Genomic DNA, 17,008 nt, shown 5'->3' on the forward strand with positions numbered 1-17,008 from the left:
TTGATGAAAGTGAAAGAGGAGTGTGAAAAAGTTGGCTTAAAGTTCAACATTCAGAAAACTAATATCATTGCATCCGGTCCCATCACTTCATGGTAAACAGATGGAGAAGCAGTGGAAACAATGGCTGACTTTATTTATTTTCTTGGGCTCCAAAATCACTGTGGATGGTGACTGCAGTCATGAAATTAAAAGATGCTTGCTCCTTGGAAGAAAAGCTATGACAACAAACGTAGACAGTGTATTAAAGAACAGAGACGTTACTTTGCCAACAAAGGAGATATGTATAGTCAAAGCTATGGTTTTTCCAGTAGTCAGGTATGGATGTGAGAGTTGGACCATAAAGAAAGCTGAGCACCGAAGAATTGATGCTTTTGAATTGTGGTGCTGGAGAAGCTTCTTGAGAGTCCTTTGGACTACAAGGAGATCAAAAAAGTCAACCCTAAAGGAAATCAATCCTGAATATTTATGGGAAGGACAGATGCTGAAGCTGAAGCTCCGATATTTTGGCCACCTGATGTGAAGAGCTGACTCATGGAAAAGACTCTGATGCTGGGAAAGATTGAAGGCAGGGGGAGAAGGAGAAAACAGAGGATGAGATGGTTGGGTGGCATCACCAACTCAATGGACATGAGTTTGAACAAACTCCAGGCGACAGTGAAGGACAGGGAAGCCTGGCATAACTACAGTCCATGAGGTCGCAGAGTCAGACATGACTAAGTGACTGAATTGACTGAAGTAAAAAAAAATCACTGGAAAAATAGTATGAATTGTGTCTTCCCATTTATGTGAAAAACTGGGGAGGTGAGGAGTTAGCATGTAGGTATAAAATTTTGACTGATTTTAATAGAAGTTATTTCTGTTAAGATGAAAAATATGTACTCTTTTTGCATTAAAATAGCTTCAAAATGAATAACTAGATATGGAAATGTTACATTCCTTTAAAATTTTCTGAACATTCATTTATAATCTTGGTACTTATCTTATGGATCTTTAATAATTTTCTAACTGGCACCAGTCCATGGACAACTTATAAAATAATTTTCAGGAATAAGGATGTAACATATACTTTAAAAATTAAACAATCATGAATAAGCAATATTATAAGACATAATATATAATAATACATACTTTATTAACCTATGCCTTTTCAGTGTACATAGTGTTCATAAATAACAAAAAGAAACTATAAATGAATGTTAACTATAATCCTATTTTTTGTGTCATAAGTATATTATTTTTCATATGTATTTACAGAAAATATTATGACAGTTAAAATACCAAAATATGACTATTATTTCTAGGGGGCTTATTATATTTAAATTATATTTCTTTCCTTGATATTTATTTTCTAATTTATTACAATTATACAGTGAGGAAGAAAAAGGTCTCTATTTCCTAACACGGAGGAACAAGGTATTTGGAACACTTCTATTTTGGAGGTCAACCTCATCAAAGACATGTAGATTCTTATACAATATGTCACAGGAGTTCCTGGAAGGCCAAATTCTGGGACAACTTCTGGAAAGCACTGCTTCTTTCAAACTCTTGTTCACCATATCACAGCTATGTGTCAAGCATTATACCAGCTTCTACAGAAGATGAAAAAATGTGAGACAGTCTGTGCCTTCAAAGATCTCTGAGCATTCTAGGGGTGATGTGGGGATGGATTTGAGCTTCCTGAAGCCTCTATGGGGGTAGGAATCTCAAGATGAGTCATCAGCAGTGTTAAAATTAATGAGAGACCAGGAGTGATAAACCTGTTCATGAACAGGGATCAGTGGGAGCCAAAGCATCGGCTGGGGGTGGGGGGAAGGGTGTGAGACTTCACTCTCGTGGTGACTATGATGCAGGTATCTGAGTGCAGCAGGGTTGGAAAAGTCAGTGGAGGCCATATCACAAGAAGCAGTAAGGGCCTGGATGAAGAGTTTGGGCTTATTGGTACTGGGAAGCCACTGAACACTCACATAGGGAGAACCCATCCACCAGTGAGATGTGAGGACTCACTTTGGTTGCCTGTGTGAGTAGCACTCTATAGTGTAGTGTAGTGGTCCAGGTCTGGGGAGAATCTGGAGGTGATGGACCAATTATCTGAAGGGAAGGAGGGAAGGTAATTAGGGTTTCAATCAGGGAAGGAAACATGGAAAGAGGTGAACATGAGGGGAAGCCCTGGAAGGTATCAGCTGTTCAACCTGAGTATATATAAAGGCTGAGGAAGGAAGGAGAGGAAAAAGATGATTGAATTTTGAAGTGCAGGTGAGACACCCAGGGAGAGCTGGAGAATACTGTTCAGGGAACCTATAAATGATCAGTGAAGTATGAAGAATGACATCAGAGTCAGAGCTCTGTGACTGACAGAAAATAGAGATGGCTTTCTGGGGACACCAAGAGAAGTTTTGTCAAACAGAGGCTATCGGAGGGGAGCCTTAAAAGGCACATCTCAAGTGTGAGATGTCAGTAGGTGGTATTTCAGGCCAGTGGCAAGACTTGGATGGATACAAGCAGTGGTGGATTTTGCTGGTTGGGAAGGTGGCCATCTGTACAGTTTATGTAGAAAGAAAAGGTACACACACCAACAGAGAAGATGAAGTGAGGCTGGGGTGAGGGTAGGGGATGGAGGGTGGACAGCAGAGGCAGGGAAGTGAGGGAGCTCTCGAAGGCTTGTATAAATGAGTGAAAGGCAAACAGGGCCAAACAGAGAGGCTGAAGGGTATTAGGAGAGGAGGCGAGCTCATGGGTATCATGAAGGTGAGTGAAGAAAGCTTTAGACAGTGATGGGCAAATAAATAAACCATATGTAGCTCTTGGGAACTTGACTGACCCTTGGAGAGCTGGATCTCTACAGTGTCAGGGGAAAAAGTCAGACAAGTTTTAGGCGCCTGGGCATGTGAAAGGTAAAGGGGTTGGGTTGAGGGCAAGAAGGAAATAGAGGAGGAATAATAGTTCAGGGGTGGTAGTAAAGTTAAGCAAAGCTTTCTTTTCTTTCTTCCTTCCTTCCTTCTATTTTTTTTTTAAGAATCCATGAAACTTCATCTTTCAGGTAGGAAAAAGAGTTGTTGGTGAGGGCAAAGATATAAGGGCTGGAGTGATTACATCCAGGGGGAAGATGGTTGTTAGCAAGAGGTCTGTTGGAGATGAAGGAGTGGATAGCTCATCTTTGACTAAACTAAAGGTTCTCAGACTTTCTCAGCTTATGGTATCCTTAGCATCTCGTAGTGTTTTTTATGGAGAGTTCAGAGACCAAAAGAAATACCTAGCAGTTGCATTTTATGGAGTGACTTATTAAGTACTTATGCCCTAACAACTTTATATCCATTTAGCAAAAATAATAAATGGAAATGGAAAAAAAAAAAACATTTTTACTTCATTTTTCAAGGCTCACACTTATTTACTAAAGGGAAGTGTGTGCTTGCTTGTTTGGCCCTGTACAGCTTTCCAAACCTTGAAATCACTACCATTAGCATTTCCCATTCTATGTTGATTTCACAGTTTACTCACTTTTTATCACAGCAATGGCCACCACAATGCACTACAGCAAAGGTATGTTGTTATCAAAAGAAATGCAGCATGATCTAATGTTGCAGCTGTGAACTGTCTCAGTGAGCAGTTTACACAGTGTCTGACTGATGCCACATATCATTGTGCTGCCTTCCAACACTCAAAACACCCTGTAGCATCCCTGTGAGTGTACTGTAGCACAGTGGGAGCCTCAGCACACAGTGTGAGAATGACAGGGCTATATGGGGATAGAGCGAATGAGAATGAATGACTGAACGAATGAATGGAGGATGGATACAAGGCTTCCTAAGGTGGAAAGAAGGGATGCTGAGAAGGCTTAGGAAAGCGGGCATCCAGGCCATCACCTGGTGCTTCTCCAGTGTGGCCTTTATCCCATTAATTTACTTTTGAAGTGAGGATCTAAGAGGCAGAAAGGTGGGTTAGGCAGGTCCCTCACTGTATGGTCAATATAACTTAAATGCAATTACAGGATGACCAGTTCTTACCACCCCAGTTTACCTGCAGGGTGTGAAAGTCCTTAACTAATTTGCCACATGACTCATTAACCAGGGGAAATCATTTTAGTGAACATCGGTTACACATTGACCAAGGTCGCCATTTAACCTTCAGGGAAAAATGACCCTTGACCACCTGCATATGGCCAACTTGTGCCACAGGCCCCGGAAATGCCAACAGCCCACTCCTGAAATATGTTTGAGACTTGCTTGGCTCTGAGCCAAGAGAGGCTAAGGAAACGTCAGGAGCCAGTGAAAGGGGGAAGGGGGGGCAAGATAGAAGGAGATAGGGGGTTGGTGCATGGCAAGGAAGGAGCACCAGGAAGGCAGCTCCTGGGGTGGGATGAGCAGGGTGAGCTCCCCTCAGTGCCAGGGAGTCAGCCGCCCAAGGCCACCGGGCTGAAAAGAACTGAGAGACATAAGTGCCCAGATGTCAACCTCCCACTGGACTCAGATCTCACCTTCTCCAGAACACCCCATCTGCTTCCATCCCTTCAAAATAGCACGAAGGGGAGCTAGACAAAATGCAGGGAAAAGGTCAAAGAGAAGTGAATTAGTAGTCTTCCTGAAGAAAGATTAATAGAGCCCAAGTTTTCCCAGAAAGGCAGCCATGGGTAGCTTATCGTATATTCAAAGATTTCACACACACACACAAACACACAGGGCCCATCTCCTTCAGGAACCATGGTACACACCACAGCAGGGACAGTTCTGGGTGGGTTTAACATCAAAGTGAAGGCTATTCACATTTACTAAGTACTTGCAATTTTATAACCTTAGTATAGCTATTATTTCACAGTTGAGGAAAGTGAGCTCATAGAATTTACTAATTTGTTTAAAGTCACAGAGCAAGTAAATGGTGGCCCTGAATCCAAAGCTCTTCTTTTCTTTCCTACCTCATTTGTACCACCTATCCAACTACTTCCCATCACCAGATTAAAATTCACAAGAGACCCCTGAGGCCTTGAAATGTAGTTTTCTTAAAACACAAGAGGGCTAGTATTTCTTGGTATCTTTTAGTACCTCAACAACGTATCTGAACTACCTACAGAGCTGCTAACTCCCTAACTCATTCAAAAATTTAAAATGCAACACAATTCGAAGATACAAAAAAAGAACATAGCAGATGTCTATATACCCTGTGCTATCAAACAAATGTCAGCATTTTACTAGGTTTGCTGCAAATATTCCCTCTCTCGGTAAAACACATTCAATATACCTAAAACTATGCCTCACTGCATTGATCTCTCTCTTCTCAGATGTACCCACTATCTTGGGATTAGTATGTAACATCCCATATTTGTTTCAATAATTCTACTTCATTAGTTCAGTTCAGTTGCTCAGTCATGTCTAACTCTTTGCAACCCATGGACTGCAGCATGTCAGGCTTCCTTGTCCATCACCAACTCCCAGAGCTTGCTCAAACTTATATCCACTGAGCTGGTAACGCCATTCAATCATCTCATCCTCTGTTGTTCACTTCTCCTACTGCTTTCAATCTTGCCCAGCATCAGGGTCTTTTCCAATGAGTCAGTTCTTCATATCAGGTGGCCAAAGTATTGGAGTTTCAACTTCAGCATCAGTCCTTCCATTGAATATTCAGGACTGATTTCCTTTAGGATTGACTGGTTTGATCTCCTTGCAGTCCAAGGGACTCTCAAGAGTCTTTTCCAACACCACAGTTCAAAAGCATCAATTCTTCAGCACTCAGCTTTCTTTATGGTCCAACTCTCACATCCATACATAACTAGTGGAAAAACCATAGCTTTGACTAGATGGACCTTTGTCAGCAGAGTAATGTCTCTGCTTTTTCACGTAAATAATATATACTATTAAATGTACTTACATATATGTAATCTTACTTGAAGTATATTTTGGCAACTTGTTTAACTTAATATTAGGTTTTGAGATTGAGAATTTATTTAACTGTTTTATGGTATGCCACTATATCAATGAATTCCATATTTTTTCCTGTTCTCCTACTTAGGGGCAGTCAACCTGTATATTAGTAATCTAGGGTTACCACAACAAAGTACTACAAACTTAATGACTTCAACAATAGAAACTTATTTTCTCATGGTTCTAGAGGCTAGAAATCTGAAATCAAAGTGCTGGGAGGGCCATACTTCTTCCAAAGGCTCTAGGGGAGGCTCCTCCCTCACCTCTTTCAGTTTCTGGTGGCCTTGGGCATTCCTTGGCTCATAGCTGCATCCCTCCAGTCCCTGCCTCCATCTTCACAGGTCTTCTTTTCTATATGTTTCTGTGTCCAAATCTCCCTCTCTTCCTTTCTCTTGTAAAGATACAGTAATTGGATTTAGGGCTTACTCTAGACTGGGACAATCTCACCTCCATTCTTATCGCAACTACATCTGCAAAGACTTCCCTTCCAAATAAAGTCTTTTTCTGAGGTTCCAAGTGGACATGTATATCTGGGAGGACATTATTCAATCCACGATCACCTGTTCTATTTTTCTGCTATTATCCATAGGCTGCAGTTCACAGCCTTACACATATGTCACATAGCTACAAGGCACAGAACTAGGGCTTTTCTAGGATGCACACTCAGAGATAAACTTACTGGAGTGCAGGCTTCACTTCTTCATGAGATGCCAAATGAAAAACCAGATACCAAGTCACAATCACACCAGTAATGAATATGTCCCCCTTTCTGCACACCCCTGCAAAACTCCACTCCCAGCATGGAGCAGAAGCAATAGTAACAATACCTAATACCTATCATAGGTCTTCGCTGCATACCAGGAACATACCAGGAATGCATATCTAATCCTCACAACAGCCCTACAAAGGAGACACTGTTATTATCACTACTATTTGGAGACTCAGAGATTAGTTTAAGTGAATTGCCCATGGCATGGCAACCCACTCCAGTAGTCTTGCCCAGAGAATCCCCATGGACAGAGAAGTCTGGCAGGCTACAGTCCATGGGGTTGCAAAGAGTTGAACATGACTGAGTGACTAAGCACACACATAGCACCCCAGCTTGTAAGTGGCAGCGTCAGGAGTCAAGCACAGACCTTTCTCCCCCTCAAGGCTATGTTCTTCTTCTCTCCTTCATCTCTTTTTTTGTTTTGCTTTGTTTTTAATTGTGGCACAAGACACACACCATAAGTTATCATTTTAGCCATTTTAAGTACACAGTTCAGTAATGTTAAGTATATTTACATTGTTGTATAACTACTTCCTCCTCCCCCAAGCTGCGGGCCACTACCATTCTTTCTGTTCCTATAAGTCTGATGACTCTGGGTACCTCACATAGAGTCATACAGTGTCTGTCACTTTGTGACTGGTTTATTTCACTTGGTATAATGTCTTCAAAGATCATCCGAGTTACAGTATGCATCAGAATTTCCTTCTTTTCTAAGACTGAGTAAATTTCCATGGTATGTACATACCACATTTTATTTACTCATTTATCCATCAGTGGATTTCTGCATTGCTTCACCCTTTTGGCTACTGTGAATAATACTGCTAAGAACACAGGTATACATATATCTTTTTGAGACCCTACTTTTGATTCTTTCTGGTATATACTCAGAAGTGGAATCGTTGGATCATATTATAATTCTATTTTTGATTTTTTGAGGAACCATCAGGCTGCTTCCCATAGCATTTTGCTTTCCCACCCAGAGTGCACAGATTCCAATTTCTCCACATCCTCTTAACATCTCTTTTACACTGCTGTCCATAAGCAACCTCACCACAAAGTGGCTGCTAAATTAATCATACATCCTCAAACCAAACCTCCCCAAAGCAAGACTGGCTTCATGTCAGCTGCCAGCCAGCAACTCATACCAACATGAGCTATTACTTTAGCAAGTAATTATTGAATTACTATTACTTTAGCAAATAAGCTAATGCAGGATGTGTGCCATCCTCTAATGCAGGAAGGCATGCCAGGCAACCATGCATAGGCCCCCATCACTTGGAGGGGCTTCCCTGAGCTCAGAGACTTTTCCTCAGTACTTAGGAACTGCCTAGATGAAGCCCATGCTACACTTACTCACATATCTCGTGACCTCCCTCTTCCCTCAGAGTTCAATTTTGTTTCCACCACCTACATTGTCAGTGGCTACAGTAAAAAGCTGTGTCAATTGCTTCTTTGTCTGAGGAAAGGACATTTATTATTTGTTGTTCTGAATCTGAAGACATCATAACCCACCCGTGGGTGGGGGCTCACATTACACTCTGTAATTTCAGTTAGTGAGTTAATGGGAAAGATGCATTAACATTCTGTTTGTGGTTTTAAATACATATTTACACAGTTTGACTTTTCATATCCCCAAACTTATAATTTATTCATCATTATGTTCCCTATTTTCTGCTCTTAAACATTAACTGCTCTCATTTGGGTGATGAAAGATGGGGAGGCAAGTTGCGATAGTTCCATGCATCTGGAAAGCTGATCAACTCAAGGCAGAGTGGAGCATGCCTGCCCAGTGGTTGAGGAGGGAAAAGACTCTGGCCAGAATCTCCGAGTTAATGGGTTCACACAGGGCTGTTGCCTCCAAACATAACAGACAAGGATGACTGAGCAGGAGCCTTGAGTCAACTCTACCGTTTTATGTTTGGGGCCAGACAGAGCCACAACTCTGACCATGCATACATGCCAAGAGCTCAGATTCCCACAGAGTGGATGGTGAGGATCCCAGGCCACTGGTAAACTTCCTGCTTCATCCTCCTATTTGTTTTACTATAAAATGTCTTCATATTGACCAGTGCATTGAAATTTTCCAACTCATTCTTAAATTACAAATGTTTCCCTAAATTTCCACTGATGGTGGAATAAAGGCAGGAAGTGTTGCCCAGTGGAAAGGATGCAGGCTTTGGGGTCAGACGGAAATGGGTTCAGATCCCAATTCTGCCACTGACCAGCTGTAAGAACGTGGGTGAGTCATGGAAGTTCTGCGTCTCAGTGATTTCATCCCTAACAGGATCATGAGCAATGGCCGGTGACTGTGGTGTGTGTTTTCCAGGCCAGGGCAGAGCACTGAACACATTATACTGCATTCAGTTCTACTACAATTCTGTATAAAGAAGGGGAAGAAAAATGTCTTTTTCACCTCTAGCCTCGGCATCTTACTTGATGACTTCCAGAGACTAGACACTTAATAAAGCTTCGGTGCTTGTTGAGTTAATCACAGGGACAGAAGAATCATCATATCTAACTTACGAGGGCAATTAGGAAGACTTTTGCCCAGAAAGAAAGTCAAAGACTGAGAAAAGATCCCATTAGAATCAACAGATTCAAAAAGAGGATAAATAAAAACACTAGTTCATTTTATCTTAGAATATAGGAAGTAGTAGGAGAATCTTGAAGCTTGAGTGAATTTTAAGATGACAGAAGAATTATTTTATTGACCTTGTAAACTCATTGCCCCCTGAGTTGGTACAGGCTGGAAAGACCAATATATTCCAAAAAAGAATGATGTAAACTTACCAAAGACAGACCCATAAGGAATTAATTGGCTGTTAACAAAATAAATACTTAGGAAATAAATTTGGTGCCCACCAGTCTTCCCTTTTGAGGACTTGCCCTCCCTCCTGCCTGGTTTCTCATTCAGAAATTGTTATTTCTTAATTCACATTCCATCCCCTAGGGCCTTCCTGCTTGCTGGAAACCAATTACATCCCCACCCCCAAAGTCTCAAGATATAATAGCTCCAAAGAGAAGACACATTTTAATAGAACCCTCTGAGAGAGAAATGGATCAGGGGAACAAAGCTTTGCAGGGAAGAAGACAATACTTTGGGGAAGGAACTTCTCCCTTGGGTCATCCAGCCATATCCTATTCCAGAGAGAGAGAGAAAGGAAGGAGCTATGGAAGGATCAGGGACACAGTGTCCTCTCTTCTCTGCTGTCACCCTGTTGCCCAGCCTTGGCTAGATTATAGCAATGATGAATCTGTCCCTTCCCCACCAGGCTTCAATGCCACTATTGGACAACTTACGTGGTTCAGGAGTTCTTTCTATACTCTCAAACACTGGATAAATCAAACATTGGGTATATCTTCTGGGCTTTCCTTTTGGCTCAGCTGGTAAAGAATCCACCTGCAATGTGGGAGACCTGGGTTCGATCCTTGGGTTGGGAAGATCCCCCGGAGAAGGGAAAGCCTACCCACTCCAGTATTCTGGCCTGGAGATTTCCATGGACTCTATAGTCAATGAGGTCACAAAGAGTCGGACAAGACTGAGCGACTTTCACTTCACTTCATGTATCTTGGGCTTGTTGGTCCTTACTTCTTGCCTCTGAAGAGGGTTAACAGACACTGATGCCCTCTACCCCTTGAAGCCCTTCAGATACTGAATCCAGTCCCTCTGGTACTGCCCTAAGTTCTTTCTCTTCCAGGCTAAAAGTCTCCACCTCATTCTACAGTTGTTTTGATGATCAGGCTTTGAGAGTCCTTATTTATCCCCTTAAAATGATCCTGTATGACTGACTTTTCAGGGATCATATGAGCACCTATGTCATTCCTCTGCCTGACACTGGGGTGCGCTGGCACACCACCCGCCCCCTAGGCAGATCCCAATGCCTGCCAAAGCTGGGGATGATTTACAAGGCCTGGGAGATGATTTTCCAAGAAAACACTCCGTATAATTGGCCTTTGGTATATCTTCTCGGTGGTGATTTATGTGTCCAGAACAAGCCAAAGAACATCCCTCCCCACCTCTGCAAAGCCTCTGGTCCCTGGCCCTCAGAGTTCAGCAAGTTTCTGGCCAGAGAATGTTCTTCCTCTCCGCCCACTCAGCCTTTTTTTCTACAGTTTGCAATCTCATTTGCTAAATATACTAAGATGCCCTGTACACAGCGGTCTATAGTTCCAAAGTGGGCCTGACTTCCTTTGGCTGGGAGCATCACTCATAAATCTCTGTGCTGGCAGCTGTCATCCATTTATATCCATGACCCCCCAGGACTAAAAGTTCAAGTTCTTCCACAGCAATGCCTTTTAAATTCAAGACCCTCCATGAGAGTAGAACCCTACCCCTCACCCCACACACTAGTATCTAGCAAAGTGGTAGGCACAGAGAAGGCACTTAATGAACATTTATGGAATGGAATGCTTAAAAATATTTAGGGGGTAACTTTAAACTTGGGCACTTATTTATGAGTGTTGAGTGACAATGGCAAGCCAAAGCTAAATGACCCTGATGCAAACCCAGATGATGAGTAAGATGAAGCACATCCTGAGTGGAGGAAGCCAGGGTGTTGAAGAAACAAGCAGTAAAAAGTTTCCCAGCCTTGCAAATAAGTTTCAGACTTTTACTGCTTTATACCAGCCCCATGAGCATAACTACTGCCTAATAGCTCCTGAAAGATTTTCTGGAAGGTGAGGATCTCCCGGAGAGGGAAAGGTAGAGAGTGTGTGTTGGCAAAAGCAGAACAATTTTACAAAGGTTTGAAAAGACATGCTGGTTAAATTTACCTCACTGAGCAGGACCCACCAGCAATGAAGTACTCTAATCTCAGGCAGGACTGGGCTTTCTTGAGAAAATGGAGCTGGGCTGGGGGGCTAGAAGAAAACCAGAATAAATGCTTATTGGCCCCCAGTAGGGATGTTCAGCTTAATACAGGTCAAGGGTAGTATTTGAGGAGACTAAAAAAATGGGAGGTGGGCAGAGTGGAGAAGGAAGAGGCAAGGGATGAACAAAACCAGTTATTGACTCCCATGAGTGGGAACAGGGGCTGGGGACAATGGCTTGTATTTCTTTAAACATTCCTCTGTCTGCAGACAGGCTATTTCCTGGTGCAATCTTGTCAAGGTAGGAGAGAAAGCCAGGATCACTAAGGAACATGGCAGATATTTGAGTTACATACAAATGAATGCCTGAAGGCAAGTCTTACCTGCAGACCAGAGGGACTTCCCCTGCAGGACTGTCCTCCCTTGGCTATCCCCAGAAAGCACATCAACACGGTGGATGACAGGACAGAGAGCTGGTCTCTGAGGACCCAGGGTGGGGGTGAAGCTATGAGAAAGGAAAATGCCACCACCTCTGTGGGGTAAGAGTCTTGGGGCAGTAAAGAGGCCCCTGCCTCCGCATCACCTCAGCAAGGCAGTTTTTCAGGCATGCATGCGTGGGGTGAGCAGACTTGTTCTTGGCTAGAGAAAGAGGCTTTCTCCTCCCAGTTGCTCCAGGGGACTGTAGAAAATACAGTGCAAGATTGCATTACCAATTTCTGTTGGCCTAACACAATGAAAACCCATATCTAATTTGCTGTCCACTATCCCCCAGGTCCCCTTCAGCATTTACTGCTTTCCAAATATCTTCCTCCCATTGAATATCTGTGTTTCAGATTATTTGTCCCCAGATGTATTAGGATGCATTTACTGCAGCTGAATCTCATCTAGTGATTTCCTGTCCATATGCCTGACAGCTCCAGGTCCCTTTATGTCACGTCTCTGTCATTGGTGGGCCTTGTAATACCTCTCCCATTTAGGGCAATATACAGATTTAATTAGCATATACTTTATAACCTTTACCAAGTTATTAACAAGGATGCAGAACACAATTGACATAATAATCCTGGTGGCACCCCGTGTCCTCTGAATCACATTACATGTCTCTCCCCAATGCCACAATGAAGTGGTCCATTCAGCACACCGAAAGAGCTTTACCAATTTCCTTTAATCATGAAACAGGCAAAAGGATCCTTGGTCCAGCATAATGAAAATTACATTGAACCAGGACCTAGGAGGAGCAGATGCTAGTTCCAGTTTGGCTAACAGCTATGAGTTATATGACCTTGAATAAGCCTCTTCTATGCCCATTTACTTAGTAGTGAATATGTTTGCTCTTAGTCTTCATAAAACATTTAAGAAAGAATAATTCTGATAATAATGTTAATAATAGCTAATTTTTTTACATATGTATTTAAAAATTTTATTGAAGTATAATTTACAATATTGTGTTAGTTTCAGGTGTACAACAAAGTAATTTGTATCTTTTTTCAGATTCCTTTCCATTATAGATAATTTCAAAATATGAATATAATTCTCTCTGTGCTAAGTCACTTTGGTTGTCTCTGACTTTTTGCGATCCTATGAACTGCAGCTTGTCAGGCTCCTCTGTCCGTGGGATTTTCCAAGGATGAACACTGGGGTGGGTTGCAATTTTCTCCTCCAGGGGATCTTCCCGACCCAGGGATCAAACCCACATCTCCTGTGTTCCCTACATGGCAGGCAGAGTCTTTACTGACTGAGTCATAGGAGAAGCCATAATTCCCTGTGCTATACAGTAAATCTTTGTTGTTCATCTGTTTTACATACAGTAATTTGTATCTGTTTTTTTCATATTGTTCATGAGATTCTCAAGGCAAGAATACTGAAGCGGTTTGCCATTCCCTTCTCCAGTGGACCACGTTTTGTCAGAACTCTCCACCATGACCCATCCATCTTGGATGGCCCTACACTGCATGGCTCATACTTTCATTGTGTCAGAAAAGGCTGTGGTCCATGTGATCAGATTGGTTAGTTTTCTGTGATTGTCCTTTTCAGTCTGTCTGCCCTCTGATGGATAAGGATAAGAGGCTTATGGAAGCTTCTTGATGGAAGAGACTGACTGAGGGGGAAACTGGGTCTTGTTCTGATGGGCGGGGCTGTGCTCAGTAAATCTTGAATACAATTTTCTGTTGAAGGGCGGGGCTGTGTTCCATCCCAGTTATTTGAGGCCAAACTATGGTGGAGGTAATGAAGACCTCCTTCAAAAGGTCTTATGCATGCACTGCTATATTCAGTGTCTCCAAACCTGCAGCAGGCCACCGCCATCCCACACCTCCACCAGAGACTCTTGGACACTCATGGGCAAGTTTGGGTCAGTCTCAAAAAAGCAAAGGAGTTCCAGAAAAACATCTACTTCTGCTTTATTGACTATGCCAAAGCCTTTGATTGTGTAGATCACAACAAACCATGGAAAATTCTTCAAGAGATGGGAATACCAGACCACCTGACCTGCCTCCTGAGAAATCTGTATGCAAGTCAGGAAGCAATAGTTAGAACTGGACAGGGAACAACAGACTGGTTCCAAACTGGGAAAGGAGTACATCAAGGCTGTATATTGTCACCCTGCTTATTTAACTTATATGCAGAGTACATCATGAGAAACACTGGGCTGGATGAAGCACAAGCTGGAATCAAGATTGCTGGGAGAAATATCAATAACCTCAGATATGCAGATGACACCACCCTTACGGCAGAAAGTCAAGAAGAACTGAAGGGCCTCTTGATAAAAGTGAAAGAGAGAGTGAAAAAGTTGGCTTAAAGCTCAACATTCAGAAAACTAGGATCATGGCATCTAGTCCTATCACTTCATGGCAAATAATTAGGGAAACAGTGGAAACAGTGACAGACTTAATTTTGGGGGTCTCCAAAATCACTGCAGATGGTGACTGCAGCCATGAAATTAAAAGATGTTTGCTCCTTGGAAGAAAAGTTATGACCAACCTAGACAGCTTATTAAAAAGCAGAGACATTACTTTCCCAACAAAGGTCTGTCTAGTCAAAGCTATGGTTTTTCTAGTAGTCATGTATGGATGTGAGAGTTGGACTATAAAGAAAGCTGAACAGCGAAGAATTGATGCTTTTGAACTGTGGTGTTGGAGAAGACTCTTGAGAGTCCCTTGGATTACAAGGAGATCCAACCAGTCCATCCTAAAGGAGATCAGTCCTGGGTGTTCATTGGAAGAACTGATGTTGAAGCTGAAACTCCAATACTTTGGCCACCTGATGTGAAGAACTGACTCATTTGATAAGACCCTGATGCTGTGAAAGATTGAAGGTGTGAAGACAAGGGGATGACAGAGGATGAGATGGTTGGATGTCATCACTGACTCAATGGATATGCGTTTGAGTAAACTCCAGGAGTTGGTGATGGACAGGAAGGCCTGGGATGCTGCAGTCCATGGGGTCACAAAGAGATGGGCATTACTGAGTGACTGAAACGAACTGAACTGATCTGCTCTTCCTGTACTCCTAATTTACAGGATCCCTCCCCATGGCTTTTCCCCTTTGATAACCACAAGCCTATTTTCTGTATCTGTGAGTCTATTTCTGTTTTGCCAATAAGTTTGTTTGCATTATTTTTTAGATTTCACATATAAGTGATATCATATAATATTTATTTTTATCTGACTTAATTTACTTCATATGATATTCTCTAGGTCTGTCCATGTTGCTGCAAGTGCCAATATTTCATTCTTTTTTTATGGATCAGTAATATTCTGTGTGTGTGTGTGTGTGTGTGTGTGTATGTATTTCCACAGCTTGGCTAACAATAGCTAACTCTTATCAAGCCACTACTATGTGCCAGATATATTACATACAGTATCTCTAACCATTATCTCACCATACTCCTGTGAAGTTAAGTGTTGTAATATGCATTCTGCGGATGAGAAAACCAAACTGAGTTTACTAGGCTAGCTGAAAGTCATAATGATTAAAAGTTATGACTTGAACTGACATCTTTCTGATTTAAAAAACAATTTCTCATTGAGCCTCCCTGGATGCTAAGAAAAAAGTGGTATCGTGGTCAAGGGCTCCTCTTGCATCAATCTTTCCCAGTTCCTTGTCATTTTTCCAAATAATACAAACATCTCTTCCTTGGTTTATAAACTTTGCTTGGGAGATTGCCATGCACCAAGACTTCTGCTGGACAAAAAGTCTTCAGCCATGAGTGATTCAAGGTTCTCAGTGGTTCACCTTTGAACCTTGTCTCTCTCACAGTATCCAAATAAATAGTGTCACTGGGTAGCATTTCATGGCCAAATAAATTTGGAAGACACAGTATTAAGCAAGGATCACGCAAATGCTTCCCTACAGTACTCCTTAAAGCCTTTGATGATATCCCAACGTAAGTCAGAGAGCTCCCAAAGGGTGCAGGGGATCCAGCACTTCCCACCTTATGGGGGAACTTTTTAGGTACAGTATCTCAAACACAGTGTCCTCTCTGGAAAAGACTTGAAAACATGCTGCAGTAACGGACCTGAGAGGACAAGTTGCTTCCCAAATACTAAGCTTTCAGCTAGCTCTTGTCTACCTCCAGATTCCTCTATCATGGACTGTCCAGAGGAGGCCTGGTAGCCATGGACTATACTGTCCAGTGTTACTGGAAACTTTCCCTGTTTATGGACCCAACTGTAAGCTCATAGACATCAGAGAAAGTATTTAATCCATCCCCCCTAACTTCAAGGTTTTTCTTTTATTCATTTCTTTTTTACCCCTGCATATCCCATTTTAATTCTCTTTCCCATCATACATATCTACTCTAATGTTAAAACGAGTCCTTGCAAAGTATGTTTGTGGTTTTGTTTCCATATGCTTTAAAATATTTAATTAGTGCTGTGTATATATTTTATTTTGTTTCCTAGTTTAAAAATTAGGCACTATTTCTTAAACATCAATGTTTTAAACTCTAGTTTTTAATTATTATTCAGGTATTGTGAGGCCAACCTGGAGGCGACTGCCACAGAGAAAACAGTTCATTACTCACAGTTCCCAAGAGAAGGGCAACTGTCACACCAGGCAGGGTTGCATGGGGAAACACCAAGACCGGTCAGGAGACTTCATTGTGTTTTCTGCAGGAAGTAGTGGGAAGGTAGGGCTTCCCTGGTGGCTCAGTGGTAAAGAATCTGCCTGTAACAAAGGAAACCCAGGTTCGATCCCTGGGAGGGAAGATTGCCTGGAGAAGGGCATGGCAAACCACTCCAGTACTCTTGCCTAGAGAACCCTGAGGACAGAGGAGCCTGGCGGACTGCAGTCCATAGAGTCACACAGAGTCAGACACGACTGAAGCGATTAAGCAGCAGCAGTGGGTAAGGCAAGGTAAGCAGGCTTAGGAATGGCTAGTTTGAGTGATCTCAGTGGGCTGTCCTGAGTTGACTGGTACCTGGCTCTGGGAAGATGAGGACAGAGGTGACAGTAAAATACAGGAGGTGGGTCAGAGCGTGGGCTCTGGATTGGGTAGGCATTGCTGGTGAGTCATGTGCCG

The 17,008-nt window shown here is 42.4% G+C and overlaps 1 protein-coding gene across 34 annotated transcripts in view; it reads right to left on the reverse strand.

Annotated features, from left to right (window-relative positions):
- Positions 1-17,008, reverse strand: part of LRMDA (leucine rich melanocyte differentiation associated) — a 1,316,989-nt gene that overhangs the window by 620,126 nt on the left and 679,855 nt on the right. For 2 of the 34 annotated variants that reach the window (XM_081564337.1, XM_081564426.1), the window contains exon 6: positions 7,090-11,538. The exons of the other annotated variants lie outside the window; for them this stretch is intronic. In XM_081564337.1, coding sequence (XP_081420463.1) covers positions 11,320-11,538 — 219 coding nt within the window. In that variant the 3' untranslated portion in view covers positions 7,090-11,319. Of the gene's footprint in view, positions 1-7,089; positions 11,539-17,008 lie in introns of those variants that run through there. 34 annotated transcript variants of the gene reach the window in all.

The sequence above is a fragment of the Giraffa tippelskirchi genome, chromosome 2, assembly GCF_054371585.1.
Source record: "Giraffa tippelskirchi isolate mGirTip1 chromosome 2, T2T-mGirTip1v1.2.pri, whole genome shotgun sequence".
NCBI classification, from domain to species: Eukaryota; Metazoa; Chordata; class Mammalia; order Artiodactyla; family Giraffidae; genus Giraffa; species Giraffa tippelskirchi.